Raw genomic sequence first — 18381 nt, forward strand, 5'->3', positions numbered from 1 at the left:
AACGAAAACTTAAATAAGATAACTCATGCATGCAATGTCATATTGTTTTTTACTGATTGCTTTATATTATTTATTATCAGGGTGGTATAATCCTAGGTCCATCGTTTCTATGCCGAATTACATGGTTTGCAAGAAACATATTTCCTCTCAGAGGCTTCATAGTGATTGATATGCTAACTTCTTTTGGATTCATGTTCTTCTTTTTCCTCGTTGGACTGCAAATGGATCCATGGATGCTAAAGAAATTTAACCGGAAGTCTTGTGCTCTTGGATTTTTTTCAGTGGCACTACCAATGCTTCTAACCTACACCTTTTCATCTGTCTTGATAAATTTCACAAATTTAGAGCCAAAGACAAACTACTCACTCCCAGTAGTATCACAAGCAGAATCTATTATTGCCTTCCCAGTGATTGCTCATTTCCTCACTGAGCTCAAGATTATAAATTCTGAGTTTGGTAGAATTGCATTAGCTTCCTCTATGGTTAGTAGCATTTTCAGTTTTTGTGTGATAACCTTCACTGTTCTGTCGCATCATACAACTGGTGACAGTTTCAAAATGATAACAATAATTTCTACCGGTATTTCTGTTGGAGTTATCGTTATTTTTATTATTCGCCCTACGATTTTATGGATGATACGTCGAAATCCACTGGGGGAGCCATTGAAAGAAAGCTACATCGTTGCCCTGTTTATAGCGATCTTAGTGAGTGGGTTTTGTTGTCAGGCTATTGGTTTAAATGCTTACTTTGGCCCTTTTGTTCTTGGGATTGTTATTCCATCAGGGCCACCAGTAGGGACAGCAATGGCTGAGAAGCTTGATCACATCACCTGCTGGGTGTTTCTGCCACTCTACTTTGTCAAAAATGGCTTGCTTCTTAATATTTTTTCCATCAGCTTCAAAAAATATTTGACAGTGCAATTCATCGCACTCATCGGAGCACTAGGCAAGTTTCTGGGAACCTTTCTGACTTCTCTTTTCTGCCACATGCCAAAAAAGGACGCTATGGCACTGGGACTTGTCATGAATGCCCAAGGTGTACTTGAGCTCGTCATATTTAAAATGATCAGGAGCAGCAAGGTATGCATCAAATTTTATCTTATTTTTACAATTTCTAATTGCGCATTTGCTGATGACTGCTATCTGTAATAATACATCTCCTTATTGAACCTGTTTGAAAATCTGGTGGTATTCTATGATTGTGCAGGCAATAGACTATGAATCTTTTGTGGTAATGTGCATATCCATGATGGTTGTAATGGGGGTCATCGCACCTTTGATCAAGTTCCTTTATGATCCTTCAAAAAGGTACCAGGTCTATAGCAGAAGAACTGTGATGCACTCTAGACCAAACTCTGAACTCCGGGTTCTAGCCTGCGTACATGACCAAGAAAATGTTCCAACCATAATCAACCTCCTTGAGGCCTTGAATCCAAGCAAAAGAAGCCCTCTCTCCATCTACTTACTCCACCTCCTCGAGCTTGTCGGCCATTCAAACCCCACTGTCATCCCCCACAAGCTGACCAAAAGACCCTCTTCCAAAGCCGATCCCTCAAAACACATTGTCAATGCCTTCAGATACTATGAGAAGAACAGCCATGGATTTGTCAAGGTTTTCCCCTTTACAGAAATTTCTTATTATAAAACCATGCATGACGATGTGTGCTCAATTGCACTTAACAAAAGGACTTCCCTCATTATAGTTCCTTTCTATAAGAACAATGGTGCAATGGCGAACAAAAAGGCCATTAGGATCATGAACCATAATGTCCTTGATAGGGCACCTTGCTCAGTTGCAGTCCTTGTTGACCGTGGTGTCCAGATAACCTCAAGGCCTTTATTAGCAACCTGGTTTTCATATCGTGTTGCTGTTCTCTTCTTTGGTGGAGCTGATGATCAAGAGGCACTAGCTATAGGGGCACGGATGGCTGGACATCCCAGCATCAACTTGGTAGTGATTCGATTCCTTGCTAGTGGAAGTGTCGTCGGTGACAATGAGGAGGAGAAGAGGTTTGACAGCGAGGTGATGAATGAGTTTAAACTCCGTATGGCAGGAAACTATCAGGTCACGTACGTTGAGGAAGTGGTGACAGATGGGACAGGGACCATTTCTGTGATTCGATCCATGGAGAACAAATATGAACTTATACTGGTGGGAAGACAACATGATAGTCGATCGCGTCTCACATTGGGACTTGAGGATTTTGCTGAACGCACAGAGTTGGGAACAATTGGTGAGGTATTGGCTTCAGCAGAATTTTTGGGCAACACTACAATCTTGGTGGCACAACAACAAAACGCAGTACATGATGGCAATGACTATAACATGGGATTTTTTAGAGACAAATATTTAGTAGAGGCTGATGCAGAAGATATGCCGATTCGTAGAATAAATGTGTAGCGTTCATCAATAAATTTGTATTTTAGTACTGTACATGATAGGTCTCTTCACATTTCTTCTTGGACTCTCTCCATCCACTCTTAACAATACTTTTCGGAAAATAACATACAGTGCACTGCCATAAGATTGAACAAAGCAAACAGTAATGGCTATGCTTTATTATGATCATACCCAGAGCCAAAATTTTCACTCAGAATGACACTAATTTGCTAGCCTAGGAAGCACAGACGCAAATATGAGTACAATACAGCGATATGACAATTTATGAAAAATTAGTACACGACACAGCTAGTGTATATTAATTAATTATTAAATATTTATATTATTTATTTATTTTTATATATTGTCAAGCATTTATTTTACATATAATGTTAATTAAACATTTATCAATTTAAGAGCAATAACGGATAATACTATAACAAAATTCAAAAATCAAAATATACCCCGACCATGTCCCATAAGGGTCTGGTGTCCAATATGTGTTAGACACAGACACGGCAACCCAAATGAGGTGTTAGTGCTTCCCAGCGTAACATTGAGAGAGTTATCTGCTGCACATCATGCTCTTCCAAGTACCATTATTGCTGGAAATTAGACATCTCCTGTATCGCTTGAAGCAACTGTAAAATTGCCTCCGGTTTTGAGCACGAAGAAAGCGATGCCAAAAGTTCATTAAATATAACTTGCAATGTTGAAGGTGAGGCCTTTTGAACCTGTTCAATGTGCTCAATGGCAATTGGAACCGCTCTAGCATCAGCTAAACATTTTAGTAAAATTACATGGGAGCCTGAATGTTCTATATCACAAGTGAGACTACAGAGCAACTTAGAAGCAGCTAGAAAATGACCTGCATGAACATAAACACACAGCTAGTAATTTCCAAATAGAGTGACATTACATAGAATCAAAAACCTAAACACTTTTCCAGGTGAATTTGAAGGGGAAAAGAAAAATAGCTTTACTATGTAATGTTGTCCAAGGGACATGTTTTTGAGCGTAAAGAACATACCTTCTATACATAAATATAGTATAAATGTACTCAATATGGTTTGTGCAAGAACCATATCCTGTTTAACAGACTTATTGAAGACTTCAAAGGCAGCTTCTAACTTTGTTTCTTGACAGAGCCCTCTTAGGAGGGACGTGTAAGTTGTAGCATTGGGTACCACGCCTTTCTCCAACATGTGGTGAAAGAGCCTTTGAGATTCCTCAATTTGACCTATTTCTGAGAATTTCTGAATTAGAATGTTGTATGTTTTCAAATTCCCACCACATCCACTTGCAAACATCTCATCCCACAGCCTTTTAGCAGGACGCAGTAGATCTTCCCTACAGCATGCTTCCATGAGAGAGTTATAAGATGAGACATCTGGGCCCCATCCTTTCTTCTTCATTTCCTGAAGAACCCCATAGGCTTCTTTCACTCTCCCAGCCTTGCACAAAAATGAAACCATGACATTGTAACTCTCCAAATCTTTGAAGTAGTCATGAGATGACAGAAACTGGAAAACTTCTAACAGTTTATCAGTCTTTCCATGCTTACATAGATTCCTACTTAAATTGCTCAAAGTCAGAAGTGTAGGAAATCTCTCTTTTCCAACCAAGAACTTAAAAAACATGATTGCAGAACCAGTATCAAATGCTGAAACTGATCCTATCAACACATTAAGCACGTCATCCTCAATCAGGAAACTTCCACCAACAATCACTTCTCCCAATTCTTTTGCTTCACAAATCCGTCTCTCTGAAACTAGAGCAAATATAAACTCTCTATAATCATTAGCCCTTGGAGCTACTCCTAGCTTTCTCTTCTTTTTCAAAACCTTCTCTGTATCAGGCACACTCTCCATGGCCCGAAATCCTTCCGTGACAATCCAATACGCCATAAAATCAGGTTTGCATCCCCTTCCTCTCAGCTCATCCAATACCCAATAAGCCTCTGACACCCTTGAAGCCTGACAAAACCCATGAACGATCAAAACTGCTATAACCGACCCATTAATCTCCGAACTACCTCTCCTAACCTCATCCAACATGCTTAAAACTCTACCCACCTCAGCATTTCTACTAAACCTCCATATAAACACGCCAAACCCAAGAGTGCTCAAAGAAACACCTCTAAGAAGCATTTCCTCAAACACCTTATCCGCATATTCGAAATACCCATCAGAAGCAAGAGCAGCCAAAAGAGAGTTACATATATCAGGCCCAAGTTCTCGAATTTCAGCGCTGACTTCACTAAAAACCAAAAAAGCATTCTGGGTCTTCTTCCCCACGATCAAAGAAGCAATGAGGGAAGCATAAACGGAAGAACTAAGATTAATCTTGTGAGTTCTGACTTGCTTAAAGAGAGTGTCAATGGCACTGAACTGGCGGGAAAGAGAGAGAGACTTGAGGATGGATTGGTAGGTGAGGGAATTGTGGGAGAAACCGGGTTGCTGAGAGGCCCAGTTGAAGAAGCCGAGAGCGAGTGAGTGGTGGGTGAGGAGGAACGGGTCGATGACTCGGGAGACAAGTGGTGGGGTGAGCGAGTCGCGGCAACCGAGTTGGTGCAGAGTCTGCTCCAGCGAAGAAGTCCATGTACGAGGTGGTTTCGTGTGGTTTGAGGCGGAGATCAGAGTTCGGCTTATTCGAGTTGCTAACTCTGTTGCACAACGTTTCATGACTCTGCGTGCATTTGTGAGAGACAGACACAGAGAGTGAGAGTCAGAGACTGGCTCAATTCAGGGTCTGTTTGAATCCTTTTATTTTTTTTGAAATTGAAAGTTTTTTTGTCAAAGTCTGGTAGAAAGTTAGCTAGAATATTACTAAACCTATAACAATATTAAAAAGTGCAGTGAGATTTATAAATAATAATAAAAATAAGTTAAATAATAAAATAAGTTGATTTTTTAATCGGAACCAAACACACACTGTAGGGATAAAAAAAATCTACCGCCAAGTGTGAATGGTGAAAGTACCAACCTATTATTTTTACTAAATTCAGTTTAAAAGAGAGAATTCTATCTCTTTATTTTATGGTCAAATGTTGGGTTAAAAAAATTATCCAGGCATCCATTAATTATTTATTTTAAAAAACATTTTATGAGAGACAAAAAAAATTGTTAAAAAAATTACTTTTTTCTTTTCATTTTTCAATGAAAAAAAATTCCTAAAATGATTTTATAATAAATAATGTAGGGTCAAAATTTATGGCCCAAGACCAAATGATTTGGAGTATGAGTCCAATAAGCTCAATACAATAAATTTGTAGAGAGTGGGTGAAAGAGTTAGGTTGATTGTGAATTAAACAACATTCAATAAAGGTTTTACTGATGAATCAATGTAAGAACAAACTTGAAACTTGAATATATTCATGTCCGAAGAGACAAACTTTTGCATGTATCATTCTTAGAAATATCATAGACTTTTTCTCCCCCCTCCCTCTGGGAGACCTCTTACATTATATAGTTTCTTTTTAGATCATCTTGATCGTACACTTGTTAGTCATCTGAGCCTTCACTTGAGTGTATACCCTATCTAGAATCTTCTATGGTTCTCTGTGAGTGGTGGTAGTTAAGAATGCACTGTTCAGGGGTCTTTTCCACATTAATGCGGCCAGAAAAGTTGCTGCAGTGCATTTAATGTGGTGGTAGCAGCTTTTCCTCTAGATATTTATCCGTTCTTATCATCTCTATGCATGCCTGAGATTTATCCTTATCATTGGAACCGTCAGGAAGGTCACTCGAACCTCTTAGGTACTTCTAGGGGTGTGCAGAAAACCCACCAACTCGCCAAACCCGACCTGACCCAACCCAACCCGTCGGGTTGGGTCGGTTTTTAGGGCTTGGTGGGTTGGGTTGGGTTACAAAAAAAAAATTTATAGCGGGTCGGGTTGGGTTTGGGTCATAAAATTACAAACCCACCAAACCCAACCCGACCCACCGACCCACCCATATTTAATATATATTTAAAATATATTATATATTTAATAATTAAAAAAAAAAACTAGTTGTAGGGCACTTATATATATATTTAAATATATATTATATATTTAATAATTTAAAAATAAAAACCAGCTATAGAGCAGCACTTCCTCGATTCCTCCTACTAATACTAATATAATATATATATATATATATATTATATAATTAATTTTTTTTAAATAACCAGTTCTTCCTATCCCATATAAAAACCAATTAGTTCACACAAACCTTAGTAAATTACTATTGTTGTGTAGTAATTAGTGTTGTTTGCCTTTAAGGAGTTACATTAATACTAATTTTTGGGTTTTTTTTTAATATATTAATATTTATATTTTTTTTCTACTCAATTTAATAATAATAAATTTTTTTTGTCAAACTCATGGGTTCAACCTGACCCATGTGGGTTGGGTTGGGTTGGGTTGGACTTACATGATGGGTTGGGTTGGGTCAAATTTTTTTTGACCCACCATGGTGGGTTAGGTCAAAAAATTCCCTCAACCCGACGCAACCCGACCCATACACACCCCTAGGTACTTCCTTGAAACTCTTTATATCCGAGGAGAACACACTCTTTGGACTACTGGCGCTCTCTTTGGACTATACTCTCCGTTCATTTCTAGGTATAGTTCACCCACCTGGGTTCCTTCTCAACCATTTTCTTCTCTTTGGACACATTTTAGTCTTCAAATAGGGCCCTAGGCCCAATACATAATTTTGGGCTTTTACCCCCACAAATAATAAAAATAAAAATAAAAAATCTTTGTTACACACAAAACAGTTTTTATAGATTAAATAATTTGTGAAAATTTATGATAAATGATTAACATGATTCCCTTTATAGATAAATTATTTGAATACGGTCTCCAGGATAGTAACATAGTTTTCTTCTAAAAACAATCACAAGATGATTCACAAAATGTACCTTGATATGAGTTCTTTAGAATTTAATTGTGACTTATTATTATGCTAAAGTTTCTTTATAATTATAGGTAGATATTATTATAATTAAAAGTTATAAAAAAAATCAATATATTTGATAAAGGATTAAATTCGAAATCAATCTAAATATTAAAAACAAATTTTGGTTATTTAAAAGTAAACTAAAGAAAATAATAATAATTAACTGTAGAAGAATAAAAAATTATGATAATATACTTATAAAAATGCATTATTTGTCTGTTTGTCAAAAGCTTTTGATTTTTAGCCTTTTGCTTTTTGTCTCATTTTTTTTTAATATTAACAAATTTAGTTTTTTTTTTTAAGTTAGTTTTTAACTTTTTGTCACAGATTTAAAATAAAAGCTACCAAAAACTATACCTTTTAATAAATATTATACAAATAAACTACTGAAAACTATGTGATGCTCAAACAGATATGTTTTTGATTGCTTTTAATATATATGTATGTGTGTGTATATATATATATATTGCATCCAATGATAAAAGTAATTTATTTTTTAGTTTTAAGTTTGTTGGTGATTCTTCCTTTTTTTTTTAGTAGAGGGATTTAAACCTTAGATTTTTCCGTTGAAAACATCAGACAGTGTTAATCAATTAAGTTACCAGCTATTGGCTTTACAAGAATCTTTTTAATGTTACGTTAAGCAACACATCTTAATCGAACCGAACCTATATATTGGCCCAATAACAGATACAATTGGTTCATGGTAAAACTTTAGGCGGCTCCATGTAAGGGCAAATGGAATTGGTTTTGTGGGAAAGGAGGGTTTTGTCTTTTTGAACGAGGGAGGGGTCAACCGGTCAAGTCCAAATGAAATGGTATTCCCCTGGCTCCACCTATGCCCTCGCCCAATAGGATTGCCAACAGTTTCACACTTTCACCAATCCTAGCACAACTTAAACACAATGCTGAAAGGCACACAGAATGGAGTTGTTTTGCGGGATTTGTTTTTAACCATTCAAAAGTTACAATGGAGGAGATTTGAATCTTTTAAGAGATATCAATTAAGTTATACTCCCTCCGTCCCATTTTTTTTGTCATCTATTCTATTTTGAGATGTCCCAAAATATTATTTTGGAAACTTATACATTTTTAAAAGGTAGACAAGACAATAAATGATGTTCCCTTAAAAAGTTTGACTTTTCAAACAAGACAAAAAAATTGAGACGGAGGGAGTAAAACTCTTCACAGATTGGTCTTGCAAGTTACAACATCAATAGGAAAAATATTAAAGTTACTATAAATTTTACTGTTCCCTTAAAAAGTTTGACTTTTCAAACAAGACAAAAAAATTGAGACGGAGGGAGTAAAACTCTTCACAGATTGGTCTTGCAAGTTACAACATCAATAGGAAAAATATTAAAGTTACTATAAATTTTACTGTTCCCTTAAAAAGTTTGACTTTTCAAACAAGACAAAAAAATTGAGACGGAGGGAGTAAAACTCTTCACAGATTGGTCTTGCAAGTTACAACATCAATAGGAAAAATATTAAAGTTACTATAAATTTTACTATAAAAGATTTACATACTGACATGACAATGAATTTAATTGATACTATTTCAACACATAATAAATGTCTTATTTCTTGAGTAATAACAAATTAGTTTGTAAAACTTATATAGTAAAATTTATGGTATCCCTAACATCACTCCGCATAATATTGACCAAGTAGATAGTCACCTCCTCCAATTTTACTGTCTTTACAAGCAAATCACATCTTCCTGATAGTTCATAGGTTTTGGGTTTGAAAGAATTATAAATGATCAAGACTAGACCCCACAATATACTATCAATTTAATACAATACAGCAAAAGCACAAGAAACACTAACATTTTTACATAACTTTTTGATTGAGCTCAATTATATCTATACAGCTTCCATATCTCTGTACAATCAATGTAACATCACACTGTACATAACCTACTTACAGGACATAAGCATATACAAACCCCAACAGACTCCAGTACCATTCACAGTATAAAGTGGTTTCTGGGTTTCTTCTGTAGGATATCAACACATAATATTAACCCTATGTACACGAGGAAAGGGAGGTTCCTACTTACATGGTTTTTTCATCCCTATACATTCTTCAGAGTTACGATTTTCTAATATCTCTGTGCAGTTTATACTTATGACTTCTGAGAATATACAGGAAGATATTAAGAGTAGGATCTGACCAATTTGAAACTTTGGAAATTTCGAGCTTTAAACAAATTTCCAAATAAGAATCCCATTGTAGTTTCTTGAGGAGGCTTTGGTGAAATACATGAATTATGTTTAACCTTAAGCACACTCTGGCCTATCTGTCTGCGAAGTGCATCGATAATCTTGGGGTCAACGGGGTTGCCAGTCACATCTGTGACATAGAAAGTGTCTTTGACCTGTCCAACTTTTGTCGAAATTTCAGCTCTTTTAATGCATAAACTGTTTTCACGGAAAATTCTGGTGATATCCGAGAGGAGACCAACCCGGTCTTCAGTGCACAATTCAAGCTCCAGTCCCTGCATGACCAAGCAACATATCTTAGTATATATCATAGCAAGTACACCAGATTTTATTAAATTTCATCCATTTGAAGTCTACTATACCTCACATGCCCGTCTTTCAATGGCCGCTTCAAGACACTGTACAACGCGTTCTCTCTCAGCTTCTGAACTTATAGGAAGGCCATCAACATGTCGAATATAAAATTCCTGCAGAATCAGGAATATTCAATTTAGATCAAATCGTAAAGATAACCCAAAAAAATAGCAAATGGAAATGTAACACAAGGTCAGCATAAGGTTTAAAATAGTCATAAGTTCATGAAATCTGAATTAGCTTTCATGACTTTTCAACTTCCAAATCAGTAAGACTTCACTTGTCAATCTCTCTGTTGACCAATGCATATGCCTCATGGGATACATAATGGTCTTATCAACCAAAAGGGTCAATTATATTTCCTAACATTAGCTTTGCTGGAATTTATCTCACCTGATAAGCTTCCATCCTCCCTGTGTTGACCATTCCATGGAAAACTACGTACTGCATGTCCGTCAAAGTGCAAATGATGTCAAACAACAGTTTTGGCCGATCTTTTGACCTCATAGTAATCACCGTGTAATCTTTCTGGCTGCAATCCAACACAGTTACATGAGGTCTTGATTTCTTGTTCTCAATTCCCCCAAGTCTGTCTACTTCAACTCTTTCGTAGTCCCTGTCAGCAAACATAATCTGATGTAACCTTCTCTCCCTGTTTGTAACTCCAGGGGGTGAAAGTGTCATATTTGCTGTCTTCAAGTCATTGTTTCCTTTGAGGACATTGCAAAGCAATTCCTTAATTGTTGAGAGACGTTTTGGATCTTTGATTGCACACCCAGTGGAATCATCTGTGACATTAACTACAGCCGCAGCCCTTGCATTGTGTGTCCATATCTCAGCATTCACCACACTACAGTGAAGGTCTGTGAGAACCGCACACACTTCAGACAATAAGCCAGGCCTGTCAGTACCACTGAGTTCTATTGAGGTATGCTCTTCAGAAGGCATTACCCCAACAGACTCTCTCAAGGAGGGTGAGAAGCTGGCATTACTTTCAAGCCTCTGCAAAATTGAGAAACAACTTCAGAACTGACAAGCTTTTAAAACAAAATTACTTCATCACAAGACAAACTTTATCAACCCCCGCCCCCCTTTCTCTTCCCACAGAGAAAAGGAAACAAAGAGATACGGGCCTAATACAACACTCATTATATTGAGTTCTTTTTCTCTTATTTTTAAGAAACAGAAACTATGTAATTGAGAAGAATATTTAAAGACAAACAGCATTCATATTATAGTTCCTACCCTTTGAATATAATCGATGACTTCCTTATCTCTGATTTTGTTCCCATCGTAGTCAATCACGTTAAACACTGAAACAACAATTAGAAACAAAGATGAGAAATAGTCAAAAGCTCTAAATTCAATTAAAATTCTGGCAGTTGAATTAGAATCAGTACCATCCATGAACCATCCCGCGTCACATGAGATGTATGCCTTTGTTATTACAAGGTTCATATCCGTAAGCACTTGGACAACTTCCAGGAGAATCCCATGTTTGTTTACACTGTCAACCTAAATAAAATAAAATAAAATAAAATAAAAAATCTTATTTGAGTTTACTTAGCAAAGTCAGCGTATTTACAGGGATTAAATAACACCTACTCTTTAAAGCCCATATCATTTTCTTCACAAGATTAACAAAATTTGAGGACCCCAGTAATCTCTCCAATATTTACATATACATATAGTTCAAGCAAATTTTGGGAAGCATAAAAAGAGAGAGGACAAGCCTTACCTGAATAACAGTTGCATCCTCACAAGAATTGTTGTCAATCACAACTCTGCAAAGAACAAGAGGCAAATCAGATGGAGGAGTAGCCAAAAAACAAGAAAATCGTATGGGAGTAACCAAAAGTTTTCTGAAGAGGGTGAATTTAAACAAAATCTGTGTTCAGCATTGACTCAGAATCAGAACCTTGGCACCATCAATAAACATAGTAATGAGAAAAAGTAGAGAACAAGATATTTATGAATACTAGTTCAGTTCATACAAGTCAAACTCTTGAAATCTGTATGTAATCAGCAAAAAGGTCGCTAAAAGAAGAGAAAAACAAGTACAAAACATCAAAAGGAAAAGCATTCAAAATAGCTTAAATTTTAAAAGAAAAACATAAGCTCACTTAATTAAGAAGAGCAAGGATCAGGAAGCCCTATCTGATTGCTGAAAACATGAAGGAAACAACATAAAAAGGGAAAGATATTGAAAGTAATAGAAGATATGCTGTACACTTCCTCAGAAAATTGAAAACCCATCACCAAGTTATTGTAAAATACATAATTAAAATGGTTAGATAGTTTTATTTAAACATATAAGGCTTCAGTTTTCTCTTTTCTTTTGTTTCCTCTGCTTTCTAAGAAACCAAACAAAAATTCAAACAAAGAAGGAAAAAAGAAAGGATAACTTGTGCAGAACTCAAAAGTAAATTCTTCCTATTGCCACCACAACTGTTTTTAAGAAACTAAAACTTGAAGCCAAAGGAAAAAAATCACACACCCTTACACCAAAAAAAAAAAAAAAAGGAAAACGCAAAACTCAAAACTCCAGACATGTATCTAAACCCACAATTAGTTACACCATAAACAAAACCATATATATATATATATATGTTTTTTTTTTTTTTTTTTTTCTATATATACGGTCATAGCTTAAGAATAGAGAGGAGGGTGTTCCTTTTGCGTGGACGTGGACATTCGAAATACAGCCTTTGAGTGTGATTCTAAAATTGTTTTGGTTCAGGGACGGATCTACTAAGGGGCAGGGGGGGCCATTCCCCCCCCCCCCCCCCCCCCCCCCTCTCCTTCTTCTTCTTTTCAAATTAGCTTTTTTTTTTTTTTTTTGGCATGCCCATATTTTAGAGTTTATAGTTGCCTCTCTCAAATTTTTGAATTGGTCCAAATAGCCTAAAAGAAACTAATCACTTAACCATTTCTATGGACCCATGGCCTCTCCATAGTCCAAATACAACACAACAAAAAATCCACAAATCACCAATATCATAATTCAATAACTCATAACCAAAAAAATCTCATAGAAAAATAAATTCCCTTATGGGGGTGACAATAATTTATATAACTTTTTAATTGATTTATAAATTATGGGAAAGTCAATTACAATATTTAAATTTTTTTCAAAAGATAAAATGCAAAATTCTTTTAGAAGCCAATATTGATGATGTAGCATTGCCAACTATTAATATTAATATCCCAATTTTTTAAAATCCTCAAACAAAGTTTTGAAAACTTCATTAGTGTGATTTTTAGTTGCATCCAAAAGTATGGGTTTATCATATTGGTGAGTTGGTCAATGTGATAAAATCAACATATTAATTCCAATTATCCAAAATTTGGAGATCTGAAATCCTCTTCTTTTTTTACTCTCTTCTTCAAAAAGGTTTGAATATCATATTGTGACTTTCAACTTTTTTGGTTCATATTATTTCCTTCTTGACTTAAATATTTATGGTAATAAAGTGCAATTGTTTTGTCTACCATAATTTTTTTTTTTAATAAACCATGTCACTTAAAATTTTTTTGGTTCATGCTTTCGCCCCCCTAGGTTCAAATCCTGGTTCCGTCCCTGTATTGGTTGTTATGACTGGTATCAGTGACCCTCTTACTATTGTGGCTAGCGTTATTATGGGAATTCAGCAGAAGCAACCAGAGTTTAGAATGAGAATAGTATAACTGTGACATGTGAAGTGGCAAGGGAATTGGCCAGCGCATGTCTTAGATAAAGAAAAATTCTAACATGCTTGGCTCGCATTGACTCGGGGTGTATTAAATTTTTCTTTTTCTTAATGAAAGTGAAGATCTTTTTATAAAAAAAAAAAAGAATAATAATAATTATGTCGGCACCATTTGAAAGGACAACCAATAATACTGGCATCAGTTCTAATGTTTTAATATAATTAAAAAAATTCTAGCAAAAAAAATTAAAAAATAAAAATAAAAAGTAGACTAAGTAGTATATAACTTCAACGTTAGAAGTGTTAAGTTGGCAGATTCGATGAAGGGTACATTCTATCTGACCCTCAAAAATCTTGTTGGAGAAGCAAAGAAATTAATACACGAGATTTGGATTTGTGTCACTATCAACGTCGTTAATTAAGCATGGTTGATCCAGTTTTGACCTCTACGTGTGTTCCTTATCGCAATACATTGCATGTAACAAAACGTCATCAATAATTTTTTATAATATCACCTAATATTTTCATACAAAATTATATATTAAAAAAATCGCAAACATTTAATAAATTTTCTTATTAGATCATTTTAAAACAACTCCTATTTTTATATGTTTTACTCAAACATCTTCTTATTATTTAATTTATTAATGTAACAAGTTTTGATGTGTGAAAATCTTTTATCAACTATGAACATAATGTTAGATTATCATTAAATTATTATCATAACAAGTTGTAAAAATATAATTATAATATATTTAGTTTGAAAAGAAGTTTAATCGTCAAGAGCCTTAGAAGTTAGAACTTATAGATAACTAAGTGATACTACATAGTTCTTCTCACGAGAAGAATTTAGGTTCAAATTAAATTTCTTTTCACTTTGTTTAATCAAAAGTCTCTCTCTCTCTCTCTCTCTCTCTCTCTCTCTGGGTTAATACGTGTTTGAATTTTTTTTTTTTTTTTTTTTGAGGAAGATGTTTGAAAATTATTGATGGACTCGTTCATCAATAATGGAATAAGATAAGGTTCTTTAATTAATTAATTAGAGGATTTTTATTCCACATATCAAATCAGAAAAATCCCTCTCTCTCTCTCTCTCTCTCTCTCTCTCTCTCTCTCTCTCTCTTTTTTTTTTTTTTTTTTTTTTAAACTTTGGCAGGTACTAGGTAGAATCTATCCAAATTGACAGTAGGAGATAATTAATACCAGGATTTCTCTTTATTAATCTAATTGAGCATAAAAAATTGAAAATCTGAATCTAATTTAAAGTTAATTGAGCATAAAATATCTACTACAAATTAAAAAAAGTGCAATAGTCCCAATCACAATTCAACGCACAACCTTTTCAACTTGGACAATGCATTATATTCCAAAATGAAGGTTAATAGGACCCACATTTTGTTCCATCCTTTAGGGGCCCCCCCTCACCCCCAATGGGCGGCTCAGCTCTTTTATATCAAATCCAAAGTATCCTAAAAGTCTTCTCTTTATAGCATTATACATAACCCACCCACCAAATTCCCCAGTCTTTAAGGGCATTACGCGTGACCAAATTAACAGCTGGATTATGCTCCTTTTCTATGTTAGCCACGTGGCAAATACCTAGCATTCATGTTTGGATAACGTAGGGGGGGTTGGGTTGAATCAGTGTGCGAAGATTATGCGTAAACTGTGCTCATATAGTCATATGCTTGCTGCCGTAAATGACAAAGACAACGAGATGCGCAAGTGAGATAGAGAGAATAGTTTATAGTTGTAATTCACTAATTCTTTGCTTTAATATAGTTACTATATTGTCTGTGAATTGTGATTCACGTTATCTGAAAAATCATTTGACTTTGATTTTTGGTATGCATGAAATTCTCTTTACCTAGCTTTTAAACTATGTTTCAACATGATTTTAACCTTCACTTGCTTATTTTTAGGTCTAAATTCTTCAATTTTTTCATCAACTATCTATGGTAAATTCCATATGTAAGTGTTGACGATTGACATTCAATCACAAAATGAAATTCAAACATATTGTAATAATGAGTATGGATTTGAGCGTGTTTATAGCAAACTGTTTCTTAAATATATATTTTTAAATCACTGCAATATATATGACCTTTTATCTAATTATCTATCCCCCCTCTCACCCATATAATACAAATAAAAGAGTATCCACTAGGACCACAACAAAACACTTGGCAAGCTACTACCTACTAGTATGTTTTATAAGTCCAATTTCCATATATAGTTGATGTGGATTTTCATGTTAACAGCCAACAGGTGCAGCGTGCAGGTGCTTTATCCTTAAATATATGAAGATGAGTTTGAGTTTCATGCATATGATATATGTTTTGTTGTTTGGAAAACTCCACGTTTATGGTTTCTATATCACTCTTGTCGGCGTTATTATCCGTATTCCCATGGGAATAAGGATAAGGCATACATATCCTATATATATATATATATATATATAGAGGGCATTTGACCTCTGCTTTTTCAATTTGCGTCCACGTTTAAGTTTTTCTTTTTTATTTTATTTTTTTTTTCCGGGCTAATAAACAGTAAAATCACATGATTTTACTGTTTAAAGACAAAAATACTGTTTAGCACTGTTTATAATACTGTTTACGTATTAAAAAATATTAAAAATGAGTCTCATGGTACTATTTACACATTTAAAAATTATTTTGCTAAAGTATTTTCAGTTTTCAGTTTTCAATTTTCAGTTTCAGTAACAATAAATTCAATCTAAACAGACCCATAGTATGGGATGTGTTGCTGTACTGAGCCTACTGACTACCAAGTGAAGGTGATGGGTCACATCATTTTCCGTTGAAAATCAGCGTATCAACTATAAGACAGGCTAGTGTCAGGCTGGCACGCAACACGCCTAACTTTTTTCTTAAATATATTTTTCATCCTTAATTTTTAGGAGTATTTTCTTTTTGATCCTAAAAATTTTAATATTTCATTTTATTCCTTAATCTTTTAAAGGGTATTTCATTTTCGTTCTTATCACCATTTGATTCACAAAATTTGTTTGGAGCCCAAAAATCTTTAGAGCTCAAAGCTCCAACCTGCAAGTCTGCAACAACCGGAAGATGATGTTTGTTATTGTCATGTGCTTACATATTACGAGACAAGTGTCATTTTTCTATTGATATTTAGAGCCAAATTTTTTTCAAAAATACATTAAGGGAAATACTAATGAATGCCTTTAAAGGACTGATTAATAATTTATTTAAAGAAAGTTTTTATAGGAAATAAAAAGAAAAAATAATTAATATTTTGACATCTTTTTTTATTTTCCATAAAAGTGATATCAAAATTTTTTTAAAATAGATTATTAACTCCTGAAGGCACTTGTTAGCATTTTTCTTAGGAAAAATAAAAAAAATTAAAAGAAAAAACTTTTTGAAATGTATTTAATTAAAAAAGAAAAAAAAAAAAAAAGAGATAGTAAAGTAAGATGTTTTCTTCCTAAACCCACTAAAAAATTTTCTTCCCAAATTGGGAAGAAAACTGAAGAAAAAACTAGTGGCTTCTATTCTGGACCAAAATGGCCGAGTTTGACAATTCAAAACAACTTTCTTCTTTTGCTCTTTTTTATCTTTTTTTGGTCATTGGGTTTACTTTTAGTTTTTTGTCTCTTTCTTACCTATACGTTTCAATTGGTAGTTACTAATACTATAGTGGTTTTTCATTTGTTTGTTCGTGGAATCAATTGGTCCTGGTTTTTCTTTTTTCTTTTTTCTTTTTTATTATTAAAGTGTTTTTTTAATCAACAGTGGCTTCTTCTTTTTTCTTTTTTTTTTTCCTTTTTGATAACTGGTTTCTCTCCTTTTTTTTTATTTTTTTATTTTTTTATTTTTGGATAACTGGCTTCTCTTTTTTCTTTTTTTTTTGAATTCAATGATTGCTTGAACCTCTAATTGATATATGAGATTTACTAACATGTGTCCTTAAAGCATATATTAGTAATCCATTTTAGGAAATTTTTTATGGAAAAACAAAAAAAGTAATTCACTGTTTTGACAGTTTTTTCAATTTCTCATAAAAAAATTTTCCAAAATAGATGGTTAATGTGTGCCATAAGGGCACACATTAACCAGACCCTTGATATATATATATATATATTTGGTTAAAAGGCCATTCATATAAAACCAACAAAAGAAGATTACACAGTTACAGCTGCCATACTAGCAGTAACTAGTCTAGCATAATACAAACCATTATTATTCTTAGCAACTAAAGTTTCCAGATTAGCAGCAAAAGGAAACTCAAAAACAATAAAATCTTCCTTCATAACATTGTGAAAATATGCTCTCCCTCTAGAATGAGAGCAAAGGAGCCTGATGCTCTCCCTTGCTCCCCTAATTGGAAAGCCATTAAAACTGGATTCCCTATTTTTCTAGTGGAATCAGTTGGGGTGTAGGAAATGGAGTAAGGACTAAAGTTTGGTTTGATAGATGGCTAAAGGGTGACTCTCTAAGGGATTTGATTCAAGGACCTTTATGCCTTAGGGATCTATCTCTCACCGTGGAAGATTTTAGGGGTGTGGATGGCTGGAATTGGGATTTAATTTCATTTGAGCTGCTAGAAACTGTAAAGGATAGAATCAAGGCTGTTCCTATTCAAGATTTTGACCAAAGAGAGGATTCCTTTATGTGAAGATTCACTAGAGATGGAGATTTCTCCACAAAGTCAGCCTACCTGTGATGTATTAAAGATGATTCTTTAGAAACTTCATTCAAGGGGTAGTGGATATGGAAGCTTGACATTTTGCCTAAAATCATC

At 34.4% G+C, this 18381-nt stretch overlaps 3 protein-coding genes across 3 annotated transcripts; 1 reads left to right on the plus strand and 2 right to left on the minus strand.

The window, feature by feature from the left end:
* The first annotated feature begins 88 nt into the window (after positions 1-88).
* Positions 89-2546, plus strand: LOC136062111 (cation/H(+) antiporter 15-like). The gene is made up of 2 exons (XM_065760798.1): positions 89-1079; positions 1207-2546. The coding sequence occupies exons 1-2, from the start codon at positions 171-173 to the stop codon at positions 2398-2400; spliced, it is 2103 nt and encodes a 700-aa protein (XP_065616870.1). The 5' UTR covers positions 89-170; the 3' UTR covers positions 2401-2546.
* Positions 2539-5149, minus strand: LOC136062112 (pentatricopeptide repeat-containing protein At5g14080-like). Its single transcript, XM_065760799.1, has 2 exons — positions 3410-5149; positions 2539-3247 (listed from the first exon to the last, which is right to left on the minus strand). The coding sequence occupies exons 1-2, from the start codon at positions 5061-5063 to the stop codon at positions 2979-2981; spliced, it is 1923 nt and encodes a 640-aa protein (XP_065616871.1). The 5' UTR covers positions 5064-5149; the 3' UTR covers positions 2539-2978.
* Positions 5150-9147: 3998 nt separating this feature from the next.
* LOC136062110 (ACT domain-containing protein ACR6-like) lies at positions 9148-12328 on the minus strand. Its single transcript, XM_065760797.1, has 7 exons — positions 12031-12328; positions 11646-11691; positions 11308-11422; positions 11153-11220; positions 10301-10909; positions 9916-10020; positions 9148-9828 (listed from the first exon to the last, which is right to left on the minus strand). The coding sequence occupies exons 3-7, from the start codon at positions 11363-11365 to the stop codon at positions 9487-9489; spliced, it is 1182 nt and encodes a 393-aa protein (XP_065616869.1). The 5' UTR covers positions 11366-11422; positions 11646-11691; positions 12031-12328; the 3' UTR covers positions 9148-9486.
* Between the last annotated feature and the right edge of the window lie 6053 nt (positions 12329-18381).

The sequence above is a fragment of the Quercus suber genome, unplaced genomic scaffold, assembly GCF_002906115.3.
Source record: "Quercus suber isolate HL8 unplaced genomic scaffold, Cork oak 2.0 scaffold_382, whole genome shotgun sequence".
NCBI lineage: Eukaryota > Viridiplantae > Streptophyta > Magnoliopsida > Fagales > Fagaceae > Quercus > Quercus suber.